Genomic DNA, 19,034 nt, shown 5'->3' with positions numbered 1-19,034 from the left:
AACGAAAGCAAATGCACATGGACGGACGCAGGGGGGACCCTCTGCATTTGCTGTGTATATTCTTAAGAGTGGAGTAGCTTATTCAGCTCTGCACAGTGCATACTTCCATGGCGTTTGGGGAGGAGAGGCCACTGGCACTGGCACTGGCACTGATGAGAGGGAAGCAGGGAGGGAGGGAGAGAGGCAGCACTCTCTTCGCCACCCATCTCGCCACACTCCTCTCCTTTTTCTTTGCATGCACCACGCTGCATGATGGATGCTCTCTAAAAGCCATTACCACGCTGCATGATGGATGCTTGCATTAGTAGATTATCAATTATTCTCTCTCCCGAGTCCCTCTCTTAGATTATCAATTCTTTCTCTCTCTCTCTTCCATTCGGCGCTCCGTTATACATCAACACAATGCCTCGATTTTGCCCATAAAGCAAGCTCCCAAGCTCAGATGACTTCGCTTGCGCTCTTCCTCCCCGCGTTCTCTGCGTCTCTCTGCCTCTCTCATCATGAGAAAGAATAGCTCACCAGTAAGCCCGCATCTATAGAATTTTAGTTACAGCTCAGAAGCTCGGATGACTGGGAATATTGGTGCAGCTCAGAGGCATGCTCGGATCAATAGTGTATTGCTTCCTGCTGTATGTTCTGCCTCTGAATCATGCGTGCTCACAGAGCACCTTTGAGAGCTTCAAAGTCCTCTCTCTCTCTCTCTCTCTCTCTCTCTGCATCAGTTGCTTAAAAGGCTCGAGAAGCAAGCTTCATTCAATACGGTGGGACAATTCATCCGTAATCACTGACTTTGCCTTCCCTGCGGTTGCCCTTGAAATTGCGGCGTCTTGATTTGATCTTATTATAAAGAATTGGAGTTTTCCCACCGTGACTTTCTCGAAGGCAGGCTGGTAGCTCTCGTTAGCGGTGTCATGATTTTTGCTATCTTGCAACCAAACAACTCACTCAAGCAACATGTTGCTGCGCATCCTGTGAAAATGCCGTCCTTTTCGCTGCTCTGCTCACACTTCGCACGCCCGCCAGCTGCGAAAAGGCCGGAGTCCGTTGCCTCATCAGGACCATCGTTTGGAGTGGGCGCCTACAATTCCGCTTTCTTCTTATTTTCTCAGCCATTGCTTCTTCGCTATTGACTAGTCCTTTCTCATCCTTGTGCTGGCCGCTTGGTATATAAGATTGGTATTTGTACTTTTTGCAAATTTATGTAAGAGAATGCAACTGTGTTTGAGTCGGCATCAGCGCAAGTGAAGTTTGTCAAGCTATGATGGAAGATATGGAGCAGATGGAACAACTAAACGAATCGAACGATTTGACCCTCTACGACGAACATAGCCTCGCAGATTCTATGGTGAAGGGAGACTCAGCGTTGATTGACATGGAAAATGGCTGTATAGAGCCCTTGTTAGCAAACAATACTTTAAAGAGAGCGTGTAGTGCAGTGCCTAATGGGACCTCTCAGATGGCCATCATTGGTGTGAAGTGTTCGCATATCGAAAGTCTTGACTACGAGTAAGATCATGCTTTCATCTGATGTACGTGCAATTGTGTTCATTTTATCGGAGAGGATTGGTGAATGGTCGAGCTCTTTTGACACTTATTCGTTCCATGGTTTTATCAGTATTGTGGAGAACGATATCTTCAAGCAGGATTGGAGATCCAGAACGCGAGTAGAGATCTTGCAATACATTATCTGCAAGTGGACAATGGCGTGCTTGGTGGGCTTAACTACAGGAATTGTGGCCGTCGCAATCAATATGGCTGTCGAAAATATAAACGGAGCCAAACTTTTACAAACAGCCACCTACTTGAACGACAAGAGGTGGGCAATTCTTGCTAATGTGTAATACTCTTTTTCAATGTACGTGTATTGGATGCTAATAATGGTTGTGCTCGCAAAGTGGGTTCATTGCATTATACGATCAAAGTGATTGTGGATTAATTTTCAAGAAAACGGAATGAGAAATTCAGCTACTTGATGGGACACAAGATACTGTGGCGTTCCGCAAGATCATTTCTTTTAAAGAGGTTGGGGAGGGGAGAGAAAGAGCGCTGCTAATCCGAGGTTTTCGTCGCTTTAATGTCTCGAAGTACACACTGTAATTGTTCAATGAAGACCCAGCCGAGATTTTGTGCTTTGTCAAGGTGATTTTGTTGGGTCAGGGGCTTCACTATTTCAGGTCTCAAGGATCCATTGAACATCGCTTTACTTCCCCAGTTGATTGTTCTAGGAGGCTGCAAATAATTTTGTTTCACACCTTTCTGAGGCCACTGTCCAGAGCTTGTAATATTTGGGTAATGCCCATCTCGTGTCCAACGTGATCGTTGTGATAAATCATTATTCAGCCAATTAGAAATCCAGATCAGAAATGGTGTATGCACTGGCAGGTTTGGGGTTATCACATTGGAGGTCGTGCTTGATAATATGAAAACGGTATTTGCAGGTATATGGTTGCATTTTCAATCTTTGGTGGGAGCAATATGTTACTTGTAGTACTTTCTGCTGCTCTTTGTGCATATATTGCACCTGCAGCAGCAGGCTCTGGAATACCAGAAGTGAAAGCTTATCTCAACGGTATTGATGCTCCTAATATTCTTGCACCAAAGACGCTAGCAGTGAAGGTATCGTTTATTTCTCTTTTGGCTTTTTGTTTGAAACAATCAGTCCATGTGGTAATCTTACGAACCATGAAAACTTTAGTCATGCTACACGCTTGATCTGAGAGGTAGTTTTGGCAGCACAGATCTTTGGAAGCATAGGTGCCGTTGGAGGCAGTCTGTATGTGGGTAAGGAAGGACCTCTGGTTCACATAGGATCCTGTATCGCATCTCTGTTGAGCCAGGGTGGCTCTAAGCAGTATCATCTGACCTGGCGATGGCTCCGATATTTCAAGAATGATCGAGATCGCCGAGATCTTGTCACTTGTGGGGCTGCTGCTGGAGTTGCTGCAGCTTTCCGTGCACCTGTTGGGGGTGTCCTATTTGCACTAGAAGAAGCCGCATCTTGGTAATTGCTTATGTTTTTACTTTGCATGATAAGATAATAGTCTGTGGATGTTAGGGTGATAAGATAAAAGTCTGTGGATATTAAGGTGATATATTGTTTGAAGCTTGACAGCAACTCGGGAACATAGTTCACCTATGTTTACATGGTTTTTTGCAGGTGGCGCAGTGCACTTTTATGGAGGGCATTTTTCACTACTGCTTGCGTTGCTGTTGTCCTTCGAGTAGTAATTAACTATTGTCAGAGTGGCAACTGTGGAACGTTTGGAACTGGCGGCCTAATCATGTTTGACATGGGAACGTTATCAGCTGAGGTGGGACTGATGGAATTGATCCCAGTCGTGATACTAGGCTTGATTGGGGGTTTTTTGGGTAGCTCCTTCACTTACCTCAATGGGAAAATCGTAAAGGCCTATTCTGGATGGCATAGCAAGTACGTGACTGGGCATGTACTTTCTTCTTCACTCAAAATCTGTAGCCTTGCGATCAAAGTGCTGCCTCAATTTCCTGCTTTGCCCACAAAAGGTAATATTCACAATAGTTTGTTAGCTGCTGAGACTAACCAGGCTCTTCAATGTGATGTTTTGCAGGCATGGATTAATGGCAAAGCTCATTCAAGCCCTTCTTGTCTCTGCTGTGACTTCTTTGTTCATGTTTGGACTTCCTTGGCTGGCCACATGTACACCTTGCCCATCCAGCCTCATGGCTGTTGGGATTGACCAGTGTCCTACAAGTCGTCTCTCAGGGAATTTCAAGCAGTTTGTATGCCCCTCGGGCCATTACAATGACCTTGCCAGTCTGCTCCTAAACACCAATGATGATGTTATACGAAATTTATTCAGTGTAAATACTTCAAATGAGTTTCGATACGACTCCCTGCTGTTATTCTTAGCCATTAGCTTTCTGCTAGCACTGCTGACTTATGGTATAGCAGTTCCCTCTGGACTCTTCATACCAGTAATCATTGTAGGAGCAGCATATGGTCGTCTCACGGGCAAGCTTATGAGGTCTTTTGACAGCTTTGAAAATCTAGATGAGGGCTTCTATGCATACCTAGGTGCTGCTTCCTTCCTAGGAGGATCAATGAGAATGACAGTTTCACTCTGTGTCATCCTTCTGGAGCTCACAAATAATCTTCTAATGCTACCTTTGACCATGCTTGTACTCCTCATTTCAAAGACAATTGGAGATCTCTTTAACCACAGCGTGTATGATCAGATTGTTCGGATTAAGGCTCTACCTTTTCTTGAAGAGAAACCAGAACCTTACATGAAGCATTTGACTGCCCTTGATGTGTGTTCATCTCCTCCAGTTACTCTTGCAGCAGTAGAAAGAGTGGGGAATGTAGTGGAAGTTCTGACACGGACTGATCATAACGGTTTCCCTGTTCTTGATCGTTCATCATCATCCGAACCTCCTGTCTTACATGGGCTTATCCTGCGATCACATTTATTGGTGCTGCTCAAACGGAGAGAGTTTTTCTCTTTGGAGACACCAGAACCATGCAACCACAGCAGTCATTTTTGTTCAGTAGATTTTGCAAAGCCAGGTTCAGGGAAAGGCATCAAAATTGAGGAAATCCACCTGACTGCTCAAGAGCAAGATATGTACCTGGATCTTCATCCATACACAAACACATCACCGTATATTGTTGTTGAAAATATGTCATTGGCAAAGACTTTCTCATTGTTCCGTCAACTGGGCTTGAGGCATCTCTGCGTTGTGCCTAAAACACCAGGGGTAAGTTTTCTTTTGGATTTTCTCCATTATGCTCTTCCCTTGCGATGTATTTTTGACACATCCCATTGTTCATGCAGCCATCCCCAATTCTAGGCATATTGACGAGGCATGATTTCATGCCTGAGCATGTCCTTACGCTTTATCCTCATCTGAAAGCCAGCAAATGGAAACGACTACGTGTACGACCATCACTAATCACAGGAGTGGCACAATGGTGGTGTTGCTCTTGAGGCAGGTTCAGATGCAAGGGTTTAAAGTTTTTCTTCTCCCATTTTTTCTATCTACAGTTAAGTTGTCACCCTTGCCCTTGTTCCATTTGTTACACTAAGAAAAATCCGCTTTCTAAAGAGTAGCACAAAGAAGTATTTTGCACGCTACTTTCTGGCGTAACACTGCCGGACCCTCTACAGATGAAAGTTCTTCAGATCATTTTTGGCATTTCATGGAGGCATGATTGGCCATTCCTCATCATTTTTTAGAGCATGCCCATCCAATGGGGTCAGTGCTGTCATAGGTGGTGGTGGTCATGCTTTTATCAAGGTGTTCCTAATCTCCTGACCTGGTACGCATAGAATGAGGACCGGGACAGGATTTGCATACAGAATCATTTTTTAGAGCATGCCCATCCATGGTCAATGCTGTCATCGGTGGTGGTGGTCATGATTTTATCAAGGTGTTCCTAAGCTCCTGACCTGGTACGCATACAATAAGGACCGGGACAGGATCTGCATACAGAAATATAGAAGAAAGAGTTTGTGCCCATGTACCTGAGTGTTTCGGTAGGTTTCTTACAATGGCTTGCGAAGAATTTTTTAGAACGACAGTGTACGAGGATGGGGAAGGTCTGATTTACAACTCTCCATCATGTTGTAATTCAGTACTCAAGCTCAAATACTCGTTTCTGCTATGTTGCAGGCTAATAGAGAGAATTGTTTCGTCTTTTTTCAGTACCCATGGATTGATCCAAGTTCCACATTATTTCCTTTGTATTAGCTGGCTTGAAAAACTTTTATCGGCCGAGGGTCTGGCACCAGCCTCTCTCTCTCTCTCTCTCTCTCTCTCTCTCTCTCTCTCTTTCCCACCCCCTTTCCAAAGCGTCTTCTCCCATTGGTAGGGGGGAGGGAGGGAGGACTGATCCCCCAAACTCAACTAATCCTCCAAACTCCCTGCCTCTCGACATGAAAACTTCAAGCAAAACGCATGTATGCATGCCCAAACTCAACTAAAGACCAAGTTGAAAGTATACAACTTGAGATTCTTCTATCACGATAGCACACGATACCAGTGCCACAATGTTGGTTTTGTCTCTAAAATCATTAGGAACATCAATCTTCCGTAGCCCAAAAAAAATTATGATTAGTTATAAAATAATCTTCCATTAAATATAGATAGAACACTCCAAGCGAGAGATGCCAAAAAGTGCCAAACAATGAAATGTTACTAGATGATGCTCCCCAATCGCCATCACTAAACTTTGGACAACAGCAAAAGAGGACTCTCTTTGCTATCAAGTCTAAGGAAATCTAATTTTTAGCAAGCCCTTGAGGATTCCAAAGTAGATCCTCCTTGCACCAAGAGTATCATTTAAGTAAGAAAGCAAGAATATTGTAGAGGGGCGTTTTTTTCTAAGACTCCAATTTCGGTCCATTTAAACCAAATCGGATCAAAAATATTGTCTATATAGTCAATTGCACAAAGGATTTTGAGTAAAGGAATAGTGTAATCAAACTATCAATATGACCAAAGCACATTGCTCATCAAATTCAGCGTTAAATACTCAATGTTCCATGGAAACTACTTTACATTTGGAAGTATCATATTGACAATTATTCATAGGCTAGAAGTTGCGGTCATGTGCAATGGCCAGATGACTAGTAAACAAAGTTGCAAAGCAATCAATATATTCAGAGCATGCTTGAAGAATATACTCTTTGCAAGTGATGCATTTCACAAAAGCATCGAAAATATGGATAGTGTTGAATCCGGCAAATGTGAAGATATGGGATGATGATGTGGACCGATGCTTCGCAAGACATATGTTGTAGGAGAGATTGACTCAAGACGTCTAATCCAATCAAAGGTGCTCCAAATGTGCATCTTGGAGACACTCATTCAAAAGCTATTGTAGGTTCTAAAGCTAGTTCTATTTCAAGCTAAGAGGGGTATAACCACGAGCTTCCATCATAAAGAATGAAAAATAGGGTGTTTCCATTAGAAGGTTCTTTTTCCAAGGCAATGAGCACAAACCTTACTACTCTAGTTTTAAAGAGTGTTAATAGCGCACTTTAGGGCTTCATCAAGGGAACATTCTTTAGCATGGTGTAATCTGCTCCTTTACAAGGTTTATTTTTTCAAGGCAGTGAACACTTGAATTATTACTTTGTGAACCCTCTAGTTTCTAGGAGGGATAATACGCTGGTTGTTTCAAATTGGAGGCTGAATTTTGTTCTCAGTGTTTCTTACATAATAGTTGCTCAAGCATTGGCTCTCTAGATTAAGGAGCTCCTGGTGGCTAGGAGTAGCATAGATTTTGGAACATCTTTGAAAATATTTTTAATGTAAACATGGCTCTTGACTATGCGCTTCAAAAGAAGAAACACGATGCATTTCTATATCTTGAAAGGCTATGATAAGGTTAGATGGGATTTTCTCTAAGGTTTTGCAAAGAGTGGGATTTGGCATAAAATTTTATCGAAAGGTGAAGACTCTTTTTAGAAATGGAAGGGAAGTGGTGACTTTAAATGCAAGGGTGGTGGGGGCTTAAAAAATGCTTAAAATACAATGGCTATGATGATGAACTTTGGAATTATTGGGGCAGTGGTAACTTCAAAGGGCGTGTGGTGGGGGAGTTTGATCTAACAAGATCGATGAGACAAGGTTGTCCCTTGGTCACTTAGGTTTTGATTAGTAATTTAATTCCCTAGAGGAGGAGGAAGGGTTAATCACAAGTTTTATCTCTCCCCTCTAGCAAAAAGTTAGGGCTGCAACATTTTGTTGATGAGCTTCTCTCTTCCTTGAAACCTAACAAGGCCATGGTGGATGAATTACTTTTGTTGGTTCATAGTTTTGATCTGGCTTTAAGTTCTTTGTGCACCTTTGATAAGGGATTTGCCCTCTTGGTGGGATGAGGGAGGCTAGATTGGCTTGATAATTATCGTTTCCATTGGCAAAGATTGGGGGCAATTTGGTATCATTTGGGTCATCCATTAGGGGTTCCGATCTCTATAAAATAGAGATTTGAAACGTTGATGATGGTAAGGAATAAATATAAAACCCTAAAGATGTAGGCTCCTTGGATGAAATGCTAGTAGTGTTGTTCAAAATGTTCCCATGGCTTACCCAATTTAATCTCCACTCTTTGGTGGTTTGTCTACAATTATGACACTTTTTTGGGACAAAGGAGATAAGACCTAAAGTTCCATGTCATTCCCTAGTGCTCTATCACAACACTTCTGGGTTCCTAAACTAAAAATGAAGTTCTTAGCTCTTGATTTGCTATTGATTTCTCAAGAGCTTCATTGTAATGAACCATGGGTGAATTGTTTCATGCGGTTTACAAGCGAGGCTAAAGGGATAAGAATTGTATGGTAGAGAGGGATTACTTGGAGACACAAGCTCCTCTCTTCTTTCTCTTTTAAGATAAAAGGCTCTGACTTAGAAAGTAGTTTGTTGAATTATTGGAAGGGATTATTTGACCAATTTAGTCTAAAATGGGGGAGTATGTTTGAGAGAGGATAACTGAGAGTTAGTCCAATACAGTGGTGCCTGAGAAAAGAGATAATGGACAAGGAAATGATGCAGTGTATGACTGCCATTAGGTGGAATCATAATGATATGCCTTTGGCTTGGGTGATGAGGACAACTAGATCCCTACATAGTATCTAGGGTTGACTAATGGATGCATCTCTAGATCTAATAATAGTTCAATCTCTCTGATAGAGCTCTTTTAAATACGATTTACCAAGGTTGGATTGGCCTTCCAATAGCCTTTCTTATGGAGGTTTTCATTTGGCAGTTGGTGTTCAAGATCTAGTGCAAGAATGTACAATTTCAAATCAACCCAAATTTTCCACGTCCTTTACCGATACAACCTTCTCCCACCTCACCTTTCAAAGCTTTAGTGAGGGTGGAAGGTTGTTATGTGGAATACTATTGGAGTGTAAGTGTAGCCAGAATCTAGAAGAACCCTACCAAAACTAAAGTACTTTCTCTCAAAGGTGTTATTTTGTATCCTTCCTATTCAAGGATGTTAAGGTTCTTGAGGATTAGTCCCCTCCGTGGTTTTTGTAAGGGAAGATGGGAGACTATGCGTCATGTTTTTTGTCCTACCCCATTGCTCAAGCTATTTAGCCAAAAAGGTTTAAAAGGCAATTAGGTTGATTGGAGCTTTCATTAGTTTGCTATTTTAGGTCAATTTTGCCATTGCTTTCTAGGGGATATCTAGGCATTTCCATCCTCTTTAGTCGACCTTTAGTCTTAGCTTGGCAAGTCATTTGGGATTAGAATTTACTCTCGATTTAGCTTAGCAGCGTGCAGGTCAGTCAATTAGACTTTGCTCTTCATCTTGGTCGATTGTAATAGGTTGATTTTTAGAAGTCAAGATCTTTGTGTTAGGGAGCTGGAGCTAATTATTAGTCAAGTGTACAATGGTTTTTGGCTTTCCTCTTTCTCTACAGGAGGCAAGTTTCAAGATGTAGCCTCATCTACATTACTCTCTATAGCCTCAACATGCTATTAGTTTTGTTCTCTTAACACTAGTTTGGTAGCATAACAGGACGTAAAAGTGTCCTCTCAATGCTTTGGCAAAAAGATCACAACTTCAAGTAGATCTGTCTTTCAACAACTCCCTCTCTTGAGCTTGAGGTAGGCTCATAATACTTTTTTTTTTTTTAAAGGAGAACAAAATGCTTACAAATGTATGGTGACATAGCTTTTTACCAAGGGAGTATTCAAATTTGAAACTTTGTCTAGCAAGCTGGAAAATAAAAATGATTTCAATGAGCTTGCATTTTTTACAAAGTATTTATACGTATATCAAACCCCTAAGAGTGACAAAAGTTGGTAAAAAAATAATTCTGGCAAGATTGATTTAGAATTAGCAAGAGTGGTTAGCCTACACATAATAGCTACCAAGTGTCATATCTTAGCAATGCTAAGATTCTATCATAGGTAAAAGTCACCACATCACAATAAAGGGTACAATTAAAGGAGATTAACTGCTCGTAATCTCAACTATCAAAACAAGTTATGTGTTAAATCTAGCTTTTACAATTTTGAATTATACCATATATAAGTATTCTACATATGACCTTTTTTTAATGATATCACTCCTTCATGACTATAGGCACTCTAAAAGCATAACTTGGAATTATTAAGTATTGGAACTCGTACCTATTAATTTGAGTTCTACATAAAATGGCTATGCTTCTTAATTAGAATGAGTTTTTTAAGAGGTTGTAAGTCCTGGAGTCTAAGGATAGTTATAACACATATGTTTAGATTACTTAGGAGCTAGATAATCATATTTATTATGATTTATGGCCTCAAATGTAATGTTATTGGATGTTGACAAAGAGGCAAATTTTGATCTTTTGCAAATTCTTTGACATTTCGTAACTCAATTGTACTTTGTATATATATTTAGTAGGATATAGAGTCGCATGAGTTTTTAGGGAACTTAATATCATGTAATTAAAACACCAAATTCAAACCCAAAAAAACCTTATCAACTTCTACCAAACTAGTGTTAGCGTTTTGTACTAGGAATTTGACTTTTTAATGTAACCCAAAGTTAGATACATGTGGCATTAAGAATGATGGGCTCGTTAATGAGGATGGCTAGTGTACAATCTACACAAGTTGGCAACTATTCAAACATGCGGCGTACAATAAACTATATGTGCTACCTGTGGGAAAAACCGAAAAGAAACTTTGGTCCTTGTCCTTTGGGAAGTCGTTATCTTCCACCTACGCAAGCCATTCGTTGGGTAGGCTGGGCAACATGGTACATCGACAAGATTGCATGATGATGCTGCAGCCTGATAATGGAAACTTGGGGAGCCACAGGTCAGTTTCGGAAACATATTACAGGCAAGAACAAAAATCTGCAAACTCCTGAAAGCTTTTAGAATTGAAGTCACGAACGGACTTGTTATTCCAACGTTTAAAGGCATAGCAGATAGTCGATGGGAAGGGTTCCCGGGCAATCCGTGAGGCAACGTGGCGAAGGGTGATTGCTTTAGATCATGAGAATACGTCATGGATGACATCAAAAGAGCTCGAAAGGTTGAGGTTACTGTTTCCGTCGAACAGACAGCCAGTCCGCTGAGCATTTGAGCAGCGTTTTCGCTTCGTTTCTGTACAGATCTTCTTGTTTGTGGTCCTACGTACCTGTAGACAGACTTGGCCCTTATTGGGTGACGCGTTCGTCGCGGGAAGTTAAGGAGATGGTTTTCCATCTAGTAAACGCCAACCCCACGCAAACACCTTTGCGTAAGAGAATACCAAGAGGGACACGAGAACGAACAAGAGACAGAGATCTCCTTATCGTGAACGTAGGCGCAACGCAAATACTTTTGCGTAAGAGAAGGAACCTACGATAGGCTTTTTAATAATACGAGACGTGCTATAGGAAATGCAATGGTAGGCGAAGTTTGTTCATAGTTGGTCCAAATGTGGTTTAACTATGTGTTAATCAGTTGCCTCAATTTGTGTGTTGACATGAGGTGGTTAAGGTTATGGTAATGCAATGTCAACACCCACAATGTATGTTGGAGATGTTGGGGTATGATGATTATTGGATAAAGTCAAGAGGACCACTAGTTAAATAGCAACTAGCAAGAGAAATAGCCCTTAAGACATGCGACTAATGCACTTATTTTTATTGAATCAAATTACACACAATGGACTCCTCAACGAGAAAAGAAACCACATGAAAGAAGTAATATACTAAAGAGTGAGACAAATTAAACTCAAAAAACCACTCTCATTCATTTGAACTGAAATGTAAACATCATGATGTGTCATATGAACTTAAAAATTAAACTCAAAAAACCACTCTCATTCATTTGAACTGAAATGTAAACATCATGATGTGCCATATGAATAGGCTCACTATGCACCTTCCTCAAACGCAATCACAAAGCCTGAGCTATTGATGGTAAAGTGCCCAATAGGCTTTGTGTAAGCAACATGGGCCGGCTAGCTACCAAATTCTCGAAGTGCAAATGGGTGAAGGGACAATTGAGCTACTGTAAATTTTCAACATGAGCTCCATGAACTTGCACTTGTATTCACAAGCCCTTCGAAATCACTCCTAGCACGATACATGCTTTGAGCGAAGGAACTTGAATTATGTTCTGAACACTATCACAACTATAGCAAAATGGCCTAGCTAAATATCTGCAGCTCATCCTTACGCTACCACAAGTGTTGCATTGGTACTTCACCAGCTACAAATTTAGTCATGTAAAGTATAGCACTCCTGCAACCTACCCACGAGTGGAAGAATGTCGAGCGTTAGTAATTCAACTCACTAGGGAAAATGTGATACAAGAGATTGAAAAGTGCACCTTCCGGCCATAGCCCAAAACTCAAATTTGTTGTACAAATGTGCTTTGCAAATTGTCACGCATGGTCCTTGCTGGCACATCTCCAAGAATAGTAAAGTAAAAAAATACCCAATAGGTTTCGACATGCATGTGCAAGACATTTTTCAGCACATACATAACAATTCCATGGTCAATGTACTCTTGATTGAGCTTAGAGTGCTTTGTTGCTCGTTTACAAATGACAACTACCTATAATATAGGCTCAATCAACAAGGATGCATGGATAAGAATACAGTTAAAGATCACTCAAGTTCATCAAACCTACTCTGGCATGGTCTTCATTGTCGGGGCTGTCAACACTAAGTATCTGGCCATTGTCGGATCTCAACTAAGAAGAAGCCCATGGGACATATGAGCTAATGCACATATCAAGATGGAAGCAGATTGAGCCATCAAGTGGCTTAGCCTTCACAATGCTAGTAGTTGCATCCAAGCGAAGCAATAAAGTGGACACACCACCCTCTCCTCGTCGAGAGTTGTCTATGACTGTGGCACCCTCAACTCAATAAGAGTTATCAACTTGTGAAATATCATTACACTGTTGGTCAAAACAATGTGGAATCACGTCTCACAACAACACTCATCCATCAAATCGACCTGCACATAGGTAGGCTATGATGGATCTCACACTTTGTGATTTGGCCAAATTCCTCCCAGCCTCTCTTCTAGATTACATGCACACAAGACACGTAATTCATTTTCTTCATGCCTATCCACAAGCCCACAAATCCCTAGATGGTTCCCTCCTGCCACATGTCATCATTTTAGACCTTTAGCTTGGCACACCATTTACCCCTCTCTTGGGGCACAATTAAAACATTTGCCCCTTGGCATTCTTACACATTAGGTGCACCTAGGCCTGAGCACTCAGAACCACCTAGTCGATGCCAATACACCCTCACCTAGGACCTTGGCAGTTACTTCCCTTGACCATTTAATTTACGCACATGAAATATTACCGAAGTCGGTGTCTAAGGGAAAATGCCCACCGATCTTTCCGAGGTCATGCTATCTCAGCTAGAGCATAACATTCCTTCCCTCTTCAAGCATTAGCGTCCTCAATGATGAAATCTTGGAACACTCTCCGTAACTGGTATACGGATTCCCAAGTAGCTTCTGATAGAGGTAGACCATGCCATGCAACCAACACCATGGGTATCTTCTGATTGCGCACTTGCATTGTTCCTCGGTCCATGATTCCTGTTGGTTTGTGTCTTGCATTATCCTCTCTCTCCTGAAACAAAACAACACCTTCGATTAGTGAGTCACCTGTATGCAAAAATTTCTTTAAACGAGAAACATGAAACACTGGGTGCACTTAACAACCCTATGGCAATTCTAATTTATAGGCTACCTTGCCTATTCTTTTTAGAATTAACCATGGCCCACAATATCGAGGTGATAACTTAGCACACTCTCCTGCAGTCAAAGACTTAGAGTGCGAAGGAATTCTGAGAAAAACTTTTTCTCCTTCCTCAAATTCTCTAGCGGATCGATTTTCATCTGCATACGCCTTGGCTCTATCCATAGCTTGGAAGATGTTAGCTCTCGCAAGTGCTAACATCTCCCGCATCTGAACCACAAAGTTCGCGGCACTAGGCACTTTCTGAGGTATTCCAACTATAGTTGGATTCGCTGGCCTATAACCATAGTTCTCGTGAAACTAGACTTCTTTTGGCCAAAGATGAAAAAGCATATTCATGAATATGTGACACGTTTTTCGTATCAGGTAAGTAAGATAGAGCAGGTGAAGCCACCCGGACTTTTACAGCCCTTGGAGATACCACTAAGTGGGAGAGCATTTCCATGGACTTTATTGTAGGGCTGCCTACGACACAAGGTGGATATGATTCTATCCTTGTGGTGGTTGATCGTCTTACCAAGATGGCTCACTTCATTCCAACTAGAGAGTCTGTTAGTGCCTCGCAAGTAGCGGATTTGTTTATTAGACATATATTTCGTCTACATGGATTACCCAAATCCATAGTGTCAGGCAGAGATGTCAAATTTACCCGTCATTTTTGGACTGCGGTATTTGAGACACTAAGGACTGAGTTGGGAATGAGTAGTGGGGATCATCCAGAAACGGATGGTCAGACGAAAATAATCAACCAAATTTTAGAGGATATGCTTAGAGCATATGTGTCATTGAGGCAACATACATGGGACAAGTGGTTGCCATTATTAGAGTTTGCCTACAATGATAGAAAACATTCCTCTACAGGATTCAGTCCGTTTGAGCTCATATGTCTTCTCGACTCCTGGATGTCCCGCACATGGGCTATCATGGCATTGTCGAATGACTCTCTGCCTGAGATCATTCTGATTAGGTACTACTACCTTGCCATTTCTTTTCAGCATACCATCCCTTATGGCATATCTTGCATAAGTTTGGCCTTTTCTGGATGCCAGGTCATCCTTTTCCCCGGGTTTTAACATATGAGCCTTAGGCCATAGGCTTTGGACGAACTCGTCCACCTTTTGAGTTTCTCTAATCTTGGCCATTAGAGCACTCTCTAACACCGTGAAACTCATGTTATGCATAATGCGTGACAACGCATCAGCAACTTTATCATCCTTTCCTCTTCGGTACCGAATCGTCAAGTTAAACTCCTGCATGAGTTCTGCCCACCTAGCTTGGCGGCCTCTCAAGTCAAGTTGTTTACAAAAATGTTTCAGAGTATCATGATCAACATCCATATAAAACTCTGATCCATACAAATAATGTCTCCATGTTTTCAAAGCATGGACAACAGCATACAAGTCTAATTCATGAGTTGGCCAATTTCATTGAGAGAGAGAAAGCTTCTTGCTTTCAAAGGCTACTGGCCTTCCCTCTTGGAAGAGAACTGCTCCTACCGCAATGCCACTTGCATCGGTTTTAAGGAACAACGTTTCTGGGGATCAACTATTTTTAACACCGGTCCTATGACCACAGCTTGTTTTATGGTGTTAAAACTTTCTTGTTGATTCTGTCCCCATATAAAAGGTACTTTATCTGAGGTCAGATCAGTCAATGGCGATATTATTTCGGAATATCCTTTGATATGCCTTCGATAAAATTGGACAAATCCCAAGAATGATCGCAAAGCGGTCAAACTCTGAGGGATTGGCCAAGTCAATATCGCAGCCACTTTCTTTGGATCCATTTCTACCCCCTCAAGAGTAATTATGAATCCTAAATATTCAAGTCTTACCATACATAGTATAGTTTTCTTTTTATTTACATAAAGACTGGCTTTCCTCAAAGTACTGAACACTATTCTTAAGTGTTCGTGATGCTCAGTAATACTTTTACTGAATACTAGAATATCGTCAATAAAATGTACTACAAACTTTCCAATATACGGACGTAGTAAATCGTTCATAAGCATGACGAATGTAGCTGGAGCATTGCTAAGTCCAAACGGCATTACCAAAAACTCATAATGTCCAAACCTGCTTCTAAAAGCGGTTTTATGCACATCCTCGGCTCTAATACGGATCTGATGGTAGCCACACTTAAGATCTATCTTACTGAAAATTACGGCTCCATGTAATGTATCTAGCAAATCATCGATCCGAGCCATCGGATACCTGTGCTTAATAGTGATATTATTCAATGCTCTGTGACAGTATATCAAAAGTGGCAAATGATCATAACCTGCATCAAGATGTAGTGTCATGAGCTACAAACTCACAATGGGAGACATGGGTGGATGGACAAATGGGAGTAGAAGGGTTGAATAAAGGCTATAAGGATGGAGAGCGGAAGCTAATAAAAATATGCAAGAAATATATGGCAAAGGGGATAAAGAAAGGATGGGATATATCGATAGACATAGCAGTGGGGTGCACTACTAAGAAGCCATTTACGGGTAAAAATATACCTTTCATAAATAAATGCACATTTTTTTCAAATTTCAAAATAAAAAGATCCCCTTTCTAAATACATTTACATAAATTTCCCTATATTTTTTAATTTAAATGCACATGGTATACATACATATTTATAGATAAACCACATGCATAGAGGATAGTTTGGGGATACAGGAAGGATGGATGGGTGGCTAGAGAAAGTGGAGGGTAATGGAAGGAGGGATATGAGATTCAAATAGTGAGCCTTCTATTTCAATGGAGAGTCAAAGGAGATAGAGGCAAGATGGGAGATGGGGAGAGTAGATTAGATGGGGATAGAGGAAAGATTAGAGAGCTAGGTGGATGGAGGAATGTGAGGAAATGGACAGAGGTGGCTAAATATAGATTTTTTGGCCGTGCGACGGTCTTTGTTTAGTGGACAATCTTTCCACTGATGTTGCTGAAAGCAGCCGAAGCACAATCCTTCTTTTCTAGCTTTTTCTTTTTGCTCAGGGGTCAACGAGGACTTTGACCAAGCCCGGGCTGCCATTGGAGTTACTTTTCTTTTCACCCCAATGGTGGTACTTGTCTTTGCTTGTCCCTCAACCGGCTTCACCTGCTTGGTTTGGCCACTTGGCTGCGAGACACTTGTCTTTGAAGTCCATTTCCTCTGAAATCCCTCTTTTCTCGGGTACTCATGCTGAGTCCCTGCCTGCACAAACCCACTAGGTCTGCCTCTGGCATCCTCATAGTTCAGGGCTACTGCAATAGATTCATCTAATGTAGTCACATATTTAGCCCGAACTTCCATTTTAATCTTGTCGTTCAGTCCATAGATATAGTCTTTCAACTGAACCGACATAGGGAAAGGGTCTGTTATTTTCATAACACATTCCCTGAACTTGTGAGTTACTCTGCCACCGACAAATTCCTCTGGCGAAGGCTTCTGTAAGCATCCCAAGCTTAGGACTCTTCGTCAGGTGGAAGAAAGTGTTTCTTAAATTCAGCCTTAAACCCTTCCCAGGTGGTAGGGGCAACCTGATCTTTCTGTTGTTTTATCCACCACCTATCCGTTGCCTCAATAAACAGGTGAGTGGTCTCGCGGATTTTCTTTAGATCAGAGCTGATTTCACAAATGGCGAAGGCTTCTTCCCACTTGTGTAACCAAACCTCGACCACATCAGAACTGCGCTCGGTCATCCGACCAACGTACTTTTTCGGTCTATAATTGGCAATATTAGGTACCTTGACCTTCGCACGTTCCGACGAGTGTATACTGGGCTCTGGCTCTACTGGAGCTTTGCCCTTTCCATTTCTAGATGGTCTAGCCAACAAGGCTTGCACCATCCCTCTAAGTTCATTTTAACCAACGTTCACTTGAAGCTGCTGGTTCATGATCTGTTGTAAGGCATCTTCCAGCACAGAAATCCTACCCACCAGAGTAGGTACTGTGTGGTGGGACACTTGTTGCGTAGATCATGCTCTAGATTCACCAAGATTTACCCTGGAATCTTGTCCCTCTGCCTCCATTCTTTCAAAAGGGAAAATAGAATTTTTTTTCTTTTTTTAAAAAAATATTTTTTTTGTACGCCAAAACTCCAAAAGTATATCACTCTTCAAATTCCCCTTTGCTGTACAGGAATAATAAACTGCAAACTGAAAATTTGTACAGAAAGGAAAAAAAATGCCCCCTAGAAGCTCCACGAAGTCTTCCTGCGCTGAAGTCTTCCTTCTGTTTCTTGCCTTCCGTCACCTGCCTACGGGAACCTTATGCTCCTGCGACAGCTTATAAGCCTGCAGTTGTACCCGCTCCTGCTCTCCTACAACGGTGATGATGTTCGAGACCCCACAACTGCGCCATCACCCGATAGCTGCGATATTGCTAATGCGTAGCGCAATTCTGAAGGGCCAAGTTTCCGCTCTTTCAAGCTACCCAAATATTCTGCGCTCTAATACCAAATGAAACACTCAATAACACTCAATACTACTCTCTCGTCCTCCTTCGAATCACAGGCAATCACAAGCGATGGCATCCGATATTCCTCCCAACCTCTCTTCTGGATTACATGCGCACAAGATACGTAATTCATTTTCTTCATGCCTATCCACAAGCCCACAAATCCCTAGATGGTTCCCTCCTGCCACATGTCATCATTTTAGACCTTTAGCTTGGTACACCATTTACCCCTCTCTTGGGGCACAATTAAAACATTTGCCCCTTGGCATTCTTACACATTAGGTGCACCTAGGCCTTAGCACTCGGAACCACCTAGTCAATGCCAATACACCCTCACCTAGGACCTTGGCAGTTACTTCCCTTGACCATTTAATTTACGCACATGAAATATTACCGAAGTCGGTCCTCTAAGGGAAAATGCCCACCGATCTTTCCGAGGTCATGCTATCTCGGCTAGAGCATAACATGTACAAGGTACTGCTTGGATTTGCTTTCAGTTTTCAGTTTTCAGAAAGGGTCTTACTGAACCCTTTGCTTCAGCCCTTAGTGGCTTGTATGAGGTACTGCTTGGATTTGCACTCTCATAGGCCCGCAAAGCCTCTTGCAGTCGTTAATCTCTCTCTCTCTCTCTCTCTCTCTCTCTCTCTCTCTCTATATATATATATATATATATATATAAAGTTGCACACAAAGACAAGGACCTGGTATCAACTTGATTCCTCAACTGAGGAACCCCCTCCTATCATGTGATGAGGATTCCTCAACTGAGGAACCCCCTCCTATCATCTGACTCATCACAGCCACTAGGCAATGAAACTAGCATTTTTTGTGGCCTATCAAAGATGAATGCAGAATTGCAGGACATGCTACGTGCTTCAAAGAGTACTGATATT

At 41.8% G+C, this 19,034-nt stretch overlaps 1 protein-coding gene across 1 annotated transcript; it reads left to right on the top strand.

Annotated features, from left to right (window-relative positions):
* The first annotated feature begins 300 nt into the window (after nt 1-300).
* Nucleotides 301-5,676, top strand: LOC147899034 (putative chloride channel-like protein CLC-g). Its single transcript, XM_087377953.1, has 7 exons — nt 301-1,506; nt 1,616-1,816; nt 2,439-2,616; nt 2,739-3,001; nt 3,158-3,430; nt 3,588-4,737; nt 4,815-5,676. The coding sequence occupies exons 1-7, from the start codon at nt 1,259-1,261 to the stop codon at nt 4,965-4,967; spliced, it is 2,466 nt and encodes an 821-aa protein (XP_087234079.1). The 5' UTR covers nt 301-1,258; the 3' UTR covers nt 4,968-5,676.
* Nucleotides 5,677-19,034: the final 13,358 nt, after the last annotated feature.

The sequence above is a fragment of the Dipteris shenzhenensis genome, chromosome 8 (genome assembly GCF_047967505.1).
Source record: "Dipteris shenzhenensis isolate YYH24624 ecotype China chromosome 8, Dip_SZ_1.0, whole genome shotgun sequence".
Lineage (NCBI taxonomy): Eukaryota > Viridiplantae > Streptophyta > Polypodiopsida > Gleicheniales > Dipteridaceae > Dipteris > Dipteris shenzhenensis.
Note: the sequence above shows the minus strand (reverse complement) of the source record. Positions and strands in the feature narration are given on the sequence as shown.